General features: G+C 39.3%; 2 protein-coding genes across 5 annotated transcripts; one reads left to right on the top strand and one right to left on the bottom strand.

Annotated features, from left to right (window-relative positions):
* Nucleotides 1-232: 232 nt before the first annotated feature.
* On the bottom strand, nt 233-8,026 carry cga (glycoprotein hormones, alpha polypeptide). Of its 2 annotated transcripts, none has more exons than XM_061843976.1 (4): nt 7,258-8,026; nt 2,632-2,743; nt 2,329-2,516; nt 233-1,917 (listed from the first exon to the last, which is right to left on the bottom strand). In XM_061843976.1, the coding sequence occupies exons 1-4, from the start codon at nt 7,261-7,263 to the stop codon at nt 1,843-1,845; spliced, it is 381 nt and encodes a 126-aa protein (XP_061699960.1). In that variant the 5' UTR covers nt 7,264-8,026; the 3' UTR covers nt 233-1,842. The 2 variants fall into 2 exon arrangements, with proteins under 2 accessions (XP_061699960.1, XP_061699961.1); XM_061843977.1 differs by having other exon boundaries at nt 7,368-8,026.
* On the top strand, nt 6,239-14,152 carry LOC133513315 (heterogeneous nuclear ribonucleoprotein Q). Of its 3 annotated transcripts, none has more exons than XM_061843974.1 (12): nt 6,239-6,518; nt 8,048-8,207; nt 9,029-9,147; nt 9,677-9,784; nt 9,929-10,042; nt 10,504-10,680; nt 10,905-11,040; nt 11,417-11,622; nt 11,705-11,854; nt 11,943-12,064; nt 12,150-12,475; nt 12,711-14,152. In XM_061843974.1, exons 2-12 carry the CDS (start codon nt 8,060-8,062, stop codon nt 12,734-12,736), a joined length of 1,632 nt encoding a protein of 543 aa, XP_061699958.1. In that variant the 5' UTR covers nt 6,239-6,518; nt 8,048-8,059; the 3' UTR covers nt 12,737-14,152. The 3 variants fall into 3 exon arrangements, with proteins under 3 accessions (XP_061699958.1, XP_061699957.1, XP_061699959.1); XM_061843973.1 differs by having other exon boundaries at nt 6,243-6,518; nt 12,708-14,152; XM_061843975.1 differs by lacking the exon at nt 8,048-8,207 and having other exon boundaries at nt 6,245-6,518; nt 12,708-14,152.
* The last annotated feature ends 381 nt before the right edge of the window (nt 14,153-14,533 follow it).

Below are 14,533 nucleotides of genomic sequence, written 5' to 3'. Positions count from 1 at the left end.
GACCAGACCTGGGGATAAGCAGAAAAAAATGGATGGATGGATCTTGTTGATTTTAACAATCAATCCCCTGTTGGATTTAACAAATTGTACAGCAGAATTGACCGAAACACACAAAATGCAACACAAATCAACAATAAATGTGATGGTTAAATGAGGCACCGTTGCACACATTTAATGATCTATTTATTTGAAAAACACACACGAACGACAAACATTAATATCTTGCAATTATTCAGCATTGCATTGTGCAATGCTTCTGAGAACTGTGCGTTGGTTCGTTGCTAACTTGCCCCATCCATTTTCTACACTGCTTGTAATGGTTGCGGATGAGCTCGTGTCCATCCCAGCTGCCGCTTTAGAACCTGGACTGGTCAGGAGCTAACAGTCTGTAAATTTAGCCTTTTAACTATTTTAATTCAAATAAATTACAATGGGGCAGAAAAGATTGTCTGCCTCACAGTTCTGATGACTAGGGTTTGAATTTCGGTCCCGTCTGTATGGGGTTTCCATATTCTCCCTGTGCCCGCATGGGTTTACTCTGGGCACTCTGGTTTCATCCCACATCCAAAACAGGCAAGCTAAGTTAATTGGTGACTCTAAATTGCCCGTAGGTGTGAATGTGAGTGTAAAAGGTTGTTTGTTTATACTGTACATGTCCTGCTCCGGCTCAGAAAATGGATGAATGGATGAGAAAGGTACAATGGGGGTTAAATGAGTTTGCTAGATAAACATTATTTCCAATATAGAAAAGATTAGAGATCATCATGGTGACCTAGTGGTAAATGCGAGTCTCTCACTGTTCTAAAGTTTGGACAGGATGGTCTTCCTGTGAGCATTTTTCATGTTCTGCTCGTGCTTGCTTGTGCTTATTTTGGGCACTTCACCTTCCTCCCACACTCTCGAAACATGGATGCTAGGTTCATTGAAAGCTTAAAATTTCATCTGTAGGCATCAACATCAGTGTGAATGGTAATTTGTCCGTCAGTGATTCCTAACCAGTGTGCGTTGGCATAATAGTGATCTTCAGGTGTAGCATAGGAAATTAGCAAATTGTAGTGAATAAATAATCTATTTTTGTTCCTGCATTTAAGTCAGTGAGGTATAGTGATGGACAGAACAAATAAATGCTATTCTATTAGACGGCAGGAACTAACTATTGGGGATCACATTTTTGTGACATATTTGTTTGTTGGTGTCACAATGAGATTTTCCAAATGTAAAGTATGTGTCTTCGCTCCATAAAGATTGGAAATCACTCTTCTATTTGCCCTGAGATTGACTGGCAACCAGTCCAGGCAGTCCCTTCTCTCTTTCCCAAAATCAGCTGGGCAGAGGCTCCTGCTCATTTCTAATGAAGAAAAACCGGTGGAAGGATAGATATTTTATTCATTGAGGGGGTCTTATCTCCCTATATACTATATATATTTCAACATCGGGTGTTAATTGTTATTACTTTTCGATAAAGTAAAACAATTCTAAGATATGCATTAGTGTAATGTTACAGTACATTTAGCTTGCATATTTTGAACCACAAAAAGCTACTGGATTTGGTTTTTTTTTTGTTTTTTTACACATTTTTTTATATTTATCTGCCATACAGAACCATTGCAAATTATAAACAACACAATATTCATCAATACAGTATTACATACAATATTAATGTTGTATGTAATAATATGAATAATATTATGTGACAATATAAACTGTGGGTTCACGTTGTTTGGGTACTTGGGGCATTGTAAAGAGCATTCTTTCCTAAATAGAGTAAAGCTGGTGCACATTGAGGACAAGTCACGCTGTAGCAGAGGAACACTGGCTCACTCATTTCAATATTCCCATCGGTTAGATCTTGTGATATATGCAGGTCCCACAGGAGCACTCTGTGTGATTTCTCACCGGGAGGTTATCCACTCTTACCTGTGGGATAAAGAGACAAAAAAAAAACCTGAAGCTATATTCTTTTTAGAATATCACTGACGTACTCACTGATGGTGTTGTTGTACACTCCCCTGACTTAGTGCGGGGTCAGTCCCCACTCAGTCCCAATGTGAGTTTTATTGGTTGTCTGTTGTTCCTTGTGCTTGACTGGTTACCAGTTCAGGGTGTACCCTGCATCTTGCCCAAAGTCATCTAGTTTGTGACTGGGACTGAGTGGTCACCAGTCACCATTAGGGAACGGGTCCTTTTTGTTCCATTGGCCAGAACAACGGATACGATTGAGTCCATGGTTTTGAGAATTATGAGACACGTTTATATACTTCACAAGTTAACCCCTAATCCGTATTAAAATGTAATGAAATGAAAGCTCACACTCGCGGGGTTTATTACCCAGTGGCTGTTGTTTGCAATGCAGCATGCTGCCTCTGAGGTGATGTTCTTTGGGTTCATCATGACCTTCTTTTCTCTGAGAGGTGTCGGATAAGCCCTGGAGAAGCAGCAGCCCATGCACTGATAGACTGGCTGCCGATCCCGTGAGAAAAATTCATTTTTTTGCAGGTTGCACTCCTTACATCCAACTGTAGAAAAGTAATCAAAGTCGGAAAATTTGTGGTTAGTGTTCTCATAATAAACCCAAACACAAAGTGCACGATCTTTTCCAGTTTTTCCTGAAATAGCCACATTCCAACTTACTGTGTGAAAAGTCGAAGTCTGAATAAGAACTGGCCACATAGAGAACAGACATCAACAGGAGAAGAACTGGTCCAACTGATTTCATAGATCCCAACATGGTTGCAATCGCTGCCTGTAATTACACGAGAGAGACATAGAGACAAATGCATGTTTCAATAAAAACTGACCAATATATCCACCAGTTTTCTACTGCCCATCCTGTTCAGGGTCACAGGTGATCTGGAATCCACCCCAACACTTGAAAAAAAATGTGTAAGATGTTACATTACCATTGTAAGAGTTAAAGTTTTACCTTTGAAGTGTTTCTGCTCTGGACGACTTTCCAATGAGGACCCGTTACAAGCTGTTTTATACCTGTGGGCCTTTGTTTTCCACCCCTTCCTGGATTAAGTGAAGCCTGACAACCTTATCTATCATCTCTCTCTTCGTGCATGATGACCTCTTTAATAATCCCTTGAAAGCATCGAGAAATTTAGTAGGAGCAATCATGGAAAATCAACATCCTCCTTTCTTCCGTGATGGCTGTTGGAATGAATACTTTTTTTTAAATCTAGTTACTAATGAATACATTTAATTGTCATTACACAAAGACGGAGATTAACTGAAATGTATTACTTTTAATTTAAAGATTCTATTCTACTCTATTCTATTCTACACAGGCTCACTGCAGCGGCGAGTGACAGTTACTGAAGCTCAAAACGTGTATGGACAATGAGGTTATTTTTTTATTTGGTTTTTGCATTTAGACACTATGCACCACAATGGATTTGAGTGACACTATTCAACATAGTAATTATAGATGGTACCAGTCAATAATGTGATTTTTCATCTTTATTACTTAAAAATCTGGGATTTAACATTTAGGATAAATAGTCACTTTGTGTAGGAGTAATACAATTTTGAGGAATCCAAAGTATTTGGATATTGAAGAGAAATGTACTTTGCCTTCAATGTCTGCTGTTATTGGTCGTGTTTGAGTGGCTTGGCTGCTGAAAACATGGTGCAGGGTTTGGTGGGATAGAGGAACCTGTGAATAAACAGAAAGAAACCTGATAGTGTTTGAGAGGCCAGGTACATCTGCGCGCCCTCAGTATCTGAAATGTCAAGGATTAATATGAATTTATTTTGTTTCTTGTTACTAAAGCACCCTCATCTCGCATGCTTGGTTGTTCAGGTAATAAATCCCAAGGCTTTTAATTCAATTAAAGTGGAGGAGGAGGACTCCCATTGAAACAAATAGATTTATTTACAGTTTATATATTGCAACATTTGTATGTTTCTCTGAAACACCACATCCTAAAATATTGTCTGACAGCCACATCTCTTGAAGTGCTTACCATATTTACCGTGAAAATGTTTTTGTTTTTTTAAATAGTCCTAACATTAATGCATAGTGAAAAGTCTATCTTTCTCAGTCATAGCACATTTTTCCCCAGCAACAATATATTATAAGTATATGCATGCATTGGTTGTACTGAAGTGAAAAATTAATACTCACTCCAATTCCAATTACCGTATTTTCTGCACTATAAGGTGCAGCTAGAAGCCATTCATTTTCTCAAAAGCTGACAGTGCGCCTTATAATCAGGTGCGCCTTATATGAATCAATATTGAGCCTTTAGTGCAGCTCCATCAAATAGATGCATCACGTAACCCCAGCCTCTACTGTAGTGTCTATTCTATGCACCTTTATCATGCTGTGCGCCTTATATATGAAAAAAGTTTTGAAATAGGCCATTCATTGGAGGTGCGTCTTATAATGAGGTGCGCCTTATAGTGCGTAAATACGGTAAGTTATGACATTGTGTAAAATGTAAATAAAAAGAGAGTACAATGCTTGTTTTGCTTTACACTGTAAAGACAATATATGCTCATGTTTGGACCGATTAACATTAATTACACAGACCTGCCAGCAGCCCAGACCTGTCTCCTATTGTGTGGGACATTATGAAGTACGACAAGGGAGACCCCAGACTGTTTATCAACTGAAGAGTTACATCAAGCAAGATTGGTCAAGAATTCCACCTACAAAGCTTCAACAATAAGTCTTTTGTGGTCCCTTACACTTATTAATTGTTATGAAAAGGAGAGGAGATATAACACAGTCGTAAACAAGTCCATCACAGCTTTTTTAAGAACTGTCTGTGTTGCAGGCATCATACAGAGTAAATATTTTCTGAATAACTATAAAACGTATCAGTCTGAACCTTAAATATATTGTCTTTGTAGTGTATTCATTTTAATATAGGTTGAAAAGTAGTTGCATATCATTCTGTTTTTGTTTTCACAACATGCCCACTTCAGTGGAATTGGAGTTTGTACGTTAAAATATTGGTATGAATGTTTGTACTGTACATCAATAAAAAAAAAAGTCCCATGAGGAAGACCTGATTTTAAAACATTAAAGCGCAAAATTAAATGGATGTTGAGTATGCTACATGAAGGTCATAATTCACTCTCTTTGAAGGCAAGTAACATTGGAAGGTATCCTCATCAGTGTGAGCAAAAGAAAAAGACATATCGGTCAACAGCTTTGAACTTTGGCATCCCATATGGACAATAACCAGTTGTTGTTTTTTAATTTGTACTTGAATGGATAAAGATTTGCCATTGTAGTTGTTCTGCAAGGGTGAAAATGCAAAAATCACCAAACAATAATGGAAGCATTCCCCACAATAGGAACAAATAAATAGACTTGGGCAAACTAGCTGCATCTGCTCAAGCAAATAATCCTCTTGCTTTCCTTGGCAACCACCCTTATTACTCTTTTGTCAATGTTGATTTGTGTGAACTCCACGAGAAGAGTGACACAGTGTGGGAGAAACGGGAACCTACAGAAATAATAGTTCAGCAGTCACCAATTTTGTTCTTTGTGAAAGTGCATCGTTTACTATTCCAACTGTTATGTACACGTCATAACATCTCTGACATATTTAGGCTTAGCCTAATGGTTATTTTAATAACTGATAAATGTGTTAATGTTTTAAAAATGGTCAACGATTTGCATGAAAAAAAAGATAAAAAAAATGTCCATCCCTTTGTTTAAAACAGGACAATCTTTCAAATTGATTATGATTCACTTTGAGGTTTGGTACGTTCCATGTAAGAAAAGATGCAAAATTGTGAACAGTGTTTTCTAAAGTAAAAGCAGATAAGCAGATTTTAAAGTTCTTATTTTAATTAAACACAAAGATAATCCATCTGCTTTCATGGAGGGCTACAAAAACCTGAACACATTTACTATTGAGAGGCTAAGCATTGTGAAAATTGCAAGTTCAAGTTTTTTTTTTTTAAATAATCAACAATCAAAATAGCAGTCGATTGATTTGCTGATCCATTAGTTGTCGATAAATCGAATAATTACTGTTTAATTGATTACCTTGACCTTTTACCTTGACTATTAACCAAGATAGTAGCCGAGCCATTAACTACCGTTAATAACCTTCTTATAAATGTTTTTTTTTTTAACGTGAACTTTTATTTCACAATTCCATCTATTTATTTATGTTTTTGTTTCTTTTATGTATCCATTCTAATGGTCGTTTATTAAGTGCTAGGTACGTGGAGGGAAGAATAAGCACGACTAGTACGTTATTGTCCTTGATGTTTTGGCCCTAGCGGGCGGCCTCGCCGTGTCTCTAGCCTGACTAGTCGGTCTCTCGCCTACTGTACAAACGCTTACAAGGCAGAGCCCGTGCACAACTCTCCAAGAAACCCCATCGACGAGACAAAACTCGAGGCGTGAACGTGGCAGCCATTTTACATCATCAAGAGTGAATGACTGAGGCCGGACCCGTGCCGGGAGTTTTCCACTTTTTCCGTCTTTTAAACATAAACTCTATCTTCCACTTTACTCTACACCGTACACAGTGGTGAGCCAGCGGCAGGTAGGGCGATTGCAACTGTTTGGCCTCGTTGGTGTTGCCCGGTTTGTGTGTGAAAAGTCTTACTGGTGCGGCGCTGTTTGAAACAATGTGGAAACTGGTAGTGGCTGGGAACGAGTTCTCCTGACCGGCTTTTTGAAAATGGACTCTTCCTATGTGGCGGCACGTTGGCACCGCACGCGCCTAGCAAGCTAAATCATTAGCTTACCATACTTTTAACAATACGATAAAACTCTCATTTTGATATTTTCCCATTTAGTGAAATCCGTGCCGATCGTCGCCGTTCTAACAATGGCCTCACTGAAATTCCCTTCGACTTAGCATGCTAGCGTAAGCTAGCCTATTTTGACAGATCATGGAACTGACACGCTCATTGTCATCACATGCTAACTGAAGCTAACTGGCTATTGGTGCTGTCAATATTCTTAAACTAATTGGTTTGGGAGACGGATTGTCATTTTAAACACGAAATACAGACGTATTCTCGAAGACTTCACACAAGCGCGCTGTGTTATTGTCCACTAAATCCATGGCTAGTTAGAATAGCATTAGCCTTGCAAACTAGCCCACTAGCTTGACCAACGTGCGCGAGGCACACTCCTAACTAAATAATTTAAACCTGCGTCTAACTCCTGTAGGATTAACTTTTTTTTGGCGTACGTTACAATTCCCCTTTGCAATTTATAACCTTAAAATGAACGCCGTATAGATGTGGACATTTTCATCGAAAGCACGTGCTTACCGACATGACAGTAGACTGTTAATCACTTCAAGGCACATATCTTTGAAGTTCAGTTCAGCTTTGGCAGACGTTAAAATTAATGCGAGTTTACGCTCCTAAAGTGCACCCACCAGTTTGCAGAAACGACGTTACCGAATGCTGCAATGTGAGGAGACTGTTTGGCCTACCTAAGTATAGACTGTTAGAAGAAGCTAAAGTTAAAAAAAAAAGTTTAATTATAGCACCAATATCATAGTAATCATATGATAGCGTGAAGCCTAACGCTAAAAGGTGCACACTTTACATGTAAGTAAGTGGCATCTGCCGGAAACTGGAGTGCTAAGGGATGGAACACGTGTATGAGCTCTCTTGTCTGTGCTGAAGTCAGCACTCAGAAGGTAAGCTAACATGTAATTTGGAGACCAGAGCAGGCGAGGTTTTTGCACTAGAAGCACTAACTTTGTCTTAAGTAAATTTGGTGGAATTTTGTCACACTGACTTGGTACAGAGTTTTACAGGATGTCGTGTTATTCATAGTTGTGGAGAATTGGGTATGCACGTTGTCTGTTTTGGGCCCAAAAATCAGCCTGTGTAGCCCATGCAGGTTACTTGATGCAGTATAAATTTGGATAGGGAAAAGTGTATAGACTTGTGGAGACGACCCAGCTATAATAAATTCAGCACTCTTGGCCTCCGTGACGGACAAATGTGAAATGATCTGCCTGTCAAGTTTGAGACATTCCGTTATCCTAAACGCATCCCAAACCATGCCATTGCACCAGAATTAATTTGGCTCATTGCATTTACACAGATTTCTGGGGACATGGCCACAGAACATATTAATGGAAATGGTCCAGAAGAACCAATGGACATCTCTGCTGCAGTTACCCATTCTGAGCACTTCCAGACTTTATTAGAAGCTGGTTTACCACAGAAAGTTGCTGAAAAACTAGATGAAATTTACATAGCAGGTAAGACACTTAAACACATTTGCATATGCTAATATGCAACCTTTTTGTCGATAAATCTCTTGCATGTACTGTCACTTCATTACCGTTTTGAGTGGGGGAATTGGTATTCCGAAGCAACTTTTTGTGGTTCCTACCAAAATGGGTACTGCAGTGCTACATAATGTTATATTACACATCACAACAGTGAAAGTGTAAACGGTGGCAGCATTTGCATTCCCTACATGGTTGCTTGACCATTGGTGTGAGATCATCAGTTGTCCCCTCACTATTTGTATCATCGAGCATATCCAGTGTCCTATGCAGTATGAACCCGACCACGATTTGTTTCTCTTTGGAGCAGTTTTGAATTAGTTTTAACAAGTGTGTTTGTACTCGTAGGGCTACTGAGAAACTTTATCTGTAGCTTTTTTACTACTTGTTTGATCAGCCACATCACAAAAAGTACTAGTCTAGCCTTTTTTTTTTTAAAACTCTTTGAGCCAGATGGGTCCAGGGCAGAAACAATGGTGACAGCTGTCTGGTGACAGCCCTTTGGTAGAACTAAATGCACAGCAACTCATTAGCAACGTTTAGAGTGTGTATAGAGTTGCACTTTCTCATTTGGTGTGAATAGTTCTGCAGTATAATGCTCGTTGCAAAATAACCTGCAGCGACACAACACAGCTGTTTTTTATGTTGACCTGTGAAAACCCCTCAACAGGAGTTATCATTCTTCCTTTTATATGCACAGTGACTTCAGTTGTCCTATTTTTTCAATGCATAGGAATATATTGAAATTTTGGTACTCAGTCCTTTGCATGTTTACTCTCCCGCTACTGCAGGATTGGTGTCACACAGTGACTTGGATGATCGAGCAATTGAGGCTCTGAAGGAGTTCAACGACGAAGGTGCTCTCCAAGTCCTTTTGCAATTCAAGGACAGTGACCTCTCACATGTTCAGGTATGTTTGCCGTAACCGTAAGGTTTATAGGTTTTCAAACTAGCGTTAGTCCATAAATAACACCTTCGCTGGAATTCAGTTGCCGGTGCGGAATTGATTGCTGATTCATTTTCTTTAATCGCCTGAGACAAAATAAATGATACTTTGAGTGTAACCGGCAAAGGCTCTGTCAATTCATTCTTGAATAGTTTATTGTGCAAAAAAAAAAAAAAAGCTGTGAGAAGTAGAACTGTATCTGCAAAAACATTGACTGTGGGACCACACCTCCTGGCAGCGTTTATTTGTTCAGTTGTGTCATTGACATGGAAACTATTGTAGAACATTCATAGAGATTCCACTATCCCATTAAAATGTTAAAGGTTGACGGCTCAGTGGGCAATCAATCAATTTTTCAATTTGGGAAATTGCTGCTTCACACCATGTGGCGATAATGTTAATTTGTCATGACAAAATATCTTATGGTTGCCATTAGCCTCATCTACTGGATAGCAATTTGTCCTTTTTCCTTCATTTCCCCCCTTTCTTTCAGAACAAAAGTGCCTTTCTTTGTGGCGTGATGAAGACATACAGGCAAAGAGAGAAACAAGGGACCAAAGTCTCAGAAACCAACAAAGGACCAGATGAAGCCAAAATCAAAGTGAGTACCCATTTACAAAGTGCATTAAAGTTTGAATTATTCAAATGATAAAAGAATAAAACAAAACAGGGCAGTTCAAGTTAAACAAAAAGGTATTGTTTTGAGGACTCATGTATTCTATAACATCTCTACAACTATTGTCAGGCATTGCTGGAGAGGACTGGCTACACACTTGATGTCACTACAGGTCAGAGGAAGTATGGTGGTCCGCCACCTGAGTCAGCTCATTCAGGGGCTCAGCCGACTGTTGGGACAGAGGTACACAAAGTCATTGATTTATTTGCAGGTTATTGAGGCAACCTTAAGTTGTATAGAAGACTAGATATATTTAGATTTATACGGGGGAACCATCCATTCATTTTCTGAGCCCGCTTATCCTCTACAATGTTGAAACTTCCCACAAGAGGGGTTTGGTTTTTTTGAGGATTTGTTTTTGTCGGAACACACGAGCAAAAGTGTAATAACAGTCAAACCGGAAATGCAACTATTCAAACTTGGACTTTCTGCTGTAGTTTATAAAAATAGTTTATATAAATTTATAGTACAAGATGGTGAAGTGTTCACACAACAGTTTTTATTAATATGTTATAGTAACATCGGTCTGGATATTTACAACGAAGCACTGATAGAATACCTTAAATCAAGATTATTTTTGCTCATGGCTTTATCTTATTATTTTTTTTAAAGATTTACATGCTATCTTTTTTCTATCCTGGCAGATATTCGTTGGCAAAATCCCCAGAGACCTCTTTGAGGATGAGCTGGTTCCTTTGTTTGAAAAAGCTGGCCCTATCTGGGACCTGCGCTTGATGATGGATCCCCTCAGCGGCCTGAACAGAGGCTACGCCTTTGTCACTTTCTGCACTAAAGAGGCTGCACAACAGGCTGTCAAATTGGTATGTTCATTTTCCTACAATTTGGACCAAAGGTTGAGAGAGAGTGAAAGGAAAGGTTATGATATAATTGTCAAGAATTGTTTTGATGGGGGTCTAAAATAAAATATAATGTTCAAAGGTCCCCACTACACTGCAGAAACTTGTCTGGGTGATAGAAATAAAACGAGTTCCCTTTATGTTGATGACATTGTTCTTTTTGTCTCTATTCTTTCTTTGCGCTGCAGTGCAACAACAATGAAATCCGACCTGGCAAACTAATTGGCGTCTGCATCTCAGTGGCCAATAATCGGCTGTTTGTTGGCTCTATCCCCAAGAGTAAAACAAAAGAACAGATTGTTGAAGAATTTGCAAAAGTCACAGGTGATGTGCCACCTCTTTAACCTCCTTTATTTTAAGACAACTGTATACAAATTCACTGCTATTGCAATTTAAATTAGTGTAACGTGTTCCCCTTGCAAAGAAGCTAAGTTAGCAAAATACTTATAAACACCTCTCTTAGTTCTTATGGTATATTGAGCTTCGTATCAAGTATACCCGTTGATTTGCCGGTCAGTTTCCCCCCTAGACTACAAAACAGGTGGTGTATTTTTATTGAATTTTCTTTAATTTTTACCGTTACTCATATTCTAGGTTTTAAAAGTGAAACATTCTGGACTGTTAACATTGAAGATATTTTTAGTCGGTAAGAAATTATTACCGTGGATATAACTTCCTTTTCCACTTTTCTGATGCACAGAGGGCTTAAATGATGTCATATTGTACCACCAACCTGACGACAAGAAGAAGAACCGTGGCTTTTGCTTCCTGGAGTATGAAGACCACAAGACAGCGGCTCAGGCCCGCCGGCGTCTGATGAGTGGTAAGGTGAAGGTGTGGAGCAACGTGGTCACCGTGGAGTGGGCAGATCCCATTGAGGACCCAGACCCAGAGGTCATGGCTAAGGTAAGCTCAAGAGTGTAATTGGTCAGCCTTTTCGGGTACAGCCCAGCATAATTTTCGTCATGATGTTGTCTTCTGTTTACAGGTGAAAGTGTTGTTTGTGAGGAACTTAGCTAGCTCTGTAACTGAGGAAATTCTTGAAAAGGCCTTCAGTCAATTTGGTAAATTGGAGCGTGTGAAGAAATTGAAAGACTATGCATTTGTTCACTTTGAGGAAAGAGATGGTGCTGTCAAGGTACTGAAATAATGCTTGCCATGAGCAAGGTTTTGGTTGTGCTTGCACTGGGAACTAATTGCAGCTATTGTCTTGAACAATTACACAGGCTCTTGCTGATCTTAATGGAAAAGATCTGGAAGGAGAACATATTGAGATAGTGTTTGCCAAGCCTCCTGACCAGAAGAGGAAAGAGCGCAAAGCACAGAGGCAGGCAGCCAAAACACAAATGTAAGAGGAGTAAAAGCAAATGTTTTGGTATTAAACTTGATTGTAAAGCAGGCTTCCATGTTAGACATTTTTCCCCCTTTCCTAGGTATGATGAATACTATTACTATGCGCCTCCCCACATGCCGCCACCCACAAGAGGCCGCGGTAGAGGCGGGCGCGGAGGCTACTCTTACCCTCCCGAATACTACAGCTATGAAGACTATTATGATTACTATGGATATGACTACCACAACTATCGAGGTGGCTACGACGACCCTTTCTACAGCTACGACGATTTCCAGGGCTCTGGGAGAGGTCGAGGAGCGAGGGGTGGTGTCCGCGGCGGGGTTGGTCAGACCAGGGCCCGTGGTGGCATCACACCTAGGGGGAGATTGGGCTTCTCGCAGCGGGGTGGCCCTGGAACAAGCAGAGGTAATTCATTGTAATTATTGTTATTAGTATTTTTAAAGCCACATAGCGATGAATACAAACAAAGCTTGTAATTTGTCCCTTTTAAGTGAGGTAATTAAATGCATTACTTAATTTGAATCAATTCAATTACTTGTATTCAAAACGAGTTTGTATTCAATTCTGTCAGCTTGCCAAAAGCTACGTACTCCATGGTTTTATAAATGTAATTTGTTTTCACCTGTGATTGGTCCAGCAGGGAAGCGAGGCCGAGGGCGGTCTTGACCTGTCACTTACAGCGGATACTGACTTGACGTGTGGGATTACACCTTGAGCTGCAAAGGATGTCGAAACAAAAAGCGCGACAAAAAAGGTCCAATGATATTCCAGCCTTACAGAAGAAGCATCTCCCCTGCCCCAAATTTATTATTTTTTTTAATGAAACTGCCACCTTGAAAAAGATGACCACACAATTAATGTATTCGCCTAAGCCTCTTTCGCCCATGAATTCCTATAGCTTGCCCTGATACAGGGTTCAATTTTTTTGCCCTAACAATCTCCCCCTGTTCCCTGTTCCTGAGAATGCCATCTTGTTTTTTAATAATTATTGAAGAATTTGCACTTTTTAAGTTTCTTAGGTTTGAAGTGGCTCGAAGGAGCTTGATGCTATTGTATATTTTTGTGCTAATCGCAATTTTCAATGTTGGAATATCCATGTTAATCGTTTTGATGTGGATGTTTGAAAGAGAACATTTGCAGGTTTTTATTTAGGGTGTACCCACCTGGCATGGATAAGTCAGGCATTCCAGGAAAGTGGTTCTTTTCAGAACTTGTCTTTAAAGGGTTGGTTGACTACCTCAGTACAGAGGACTAAACTACCCGGCCTGTACTGTAAATAGGGAAACTATATTGATGAAAACAGGGCTTGTTCTCTTAAAAAAATATGCACAAGAGCTGCAGTGCACAACAATGTACTTAATGTAATATAGTCATTTTCACTGCAGCTCTGACACTGCAAACAGTCAAACTGGGCATGCAAAACAAACTCATAAGATGAGTCGGAATAAGCCCTGCTTTTATCCTATTTTAAACTGAATTAGCTGCCTTGCTTCTTCAGCGTATGTAGTTACTGTTTGTATAGTTTTTTTTTTTTGTTTTTTTTTGGGATAAAATGTTACTTTTGTAAAGGCTTCAATGTCACGGGCAACAGACTGCCTTTGATTTTAACCGATAACAAAAATAAAAGCCCTGCAGTGTCCCTTTTGTGCCACTGTCAATCCGATGGCTTTGTTTTTAGGTGAACATAAACATTGTTTAACATCGGACAGGTCCCTTGTGCATCTCCTAAACCCACTGACTGGTAAAATGTGTTCGAGCTAGTTGCCCAGACAAAGAAAGCATGTCTAAAGTGATGGTTTTGGTGTAGGATCGTCAACATCACATGGTAGAAGGGATGCTGCAGTGAATACATCCTATTTCCAGGTATAGCTTCACGGAAACTGTTAATCAATTACAGTTTTCTATACAGTTAACTCCCTCAGTAAAATCATTACCACCTTTTGAGAAAAAAAAAAACATGTTAGCAGTTTTAAACTATTGTTGGTGGCCAACAACGTTTTTGCATTCCTGCAAATAAATTGTTTTATACTGTAAAATGGAGGTGAGTGTAACTTATTTTTGTAATAAAGTTTTTGATTTCTATGTGTGTCTTAAATCATTTGATTGATCAAATGACTACCAGCGTGCGGAGGTTGGCTTGTGATGGACCAGAAAAACGTAAGTTTATGGACAATTATACGATTAGGTAATGTAAATGTCTGGATTGATATTTGGTCTCGTGAACGAAATTAGACATACGGAAATATTAAGTGTTGGAAAACAACTTGTTAAAATCATAACCGTACTACGTTGAGCTGGTGCATTTTAAATGGCAGCTAATCACTCACGTGCTGGAGTTAAAGATTAACTCGTTTAAATTTCGCATCAAGTCACGAGTACCATGCTAGCAAACGGACGGGAACGCAAAGCGTGTCAATACCAAAAAAATTAAGACACTTTAAGGGAACCGTTGACTTTTTTTTT

This window comes from Syngnathoides biaculeatus, chromosome 15 (assembly GCF_019802595.1).
Source record: "Syngnathoides biaculeatus isolate LvHL_M chromosome 15, ASM1980259v1, whole genome shotgun sequence".
Lineage (NCBI taxonomy): Eukaryota > Metazoa > Chordata > Actinopteri > Syngnathiformes > Syngnathidae > Syngnathoides > Syngnathoides biaculeatus.
Note: the sequence above shows the minus strand (reverse complement) of the source record. Positions and strands in the feature narration are given on the sequence as shown.

Coding starts and splice junctions, on each gene's coding strand:
- cga (XM_061843976.1), bottom strand. Junction 2,517..2,631: donor AGACTTCGACTTTTCACACA/GTAAGTTGGAAT, acceptor ACTTTTCTACAG/TTGGATGTAAGGAGTGCAAC. Junction 1,918..2,328: donor TTGCAAACAACAGCCACTGG/GTAATAAACCCC, acceptor TTTATCCCACAG/GTAAGAGTGGATAACCTCCC.
- LOC133513315 (XM_061843973.1), top strand. CDS start 8,060: ATGGCCACAGAACATATTAATGGAAATGGTCCAGAAGAACCAATGGAC. Junction 8,208..9,028: donor AGATGAAATTTACATAGCAG/GTAAGACACTTA, acceptor CCGCTACTGCAG/GATTGGTGTCACACAGTGAC. Junction 9,148..9,676: donor GTGACCTCTCACATGTTCAG/GTATGTTTGCCG, acceptor CCTTTCTTTCAG/AACAAAAGTGCCTTTCTTTG.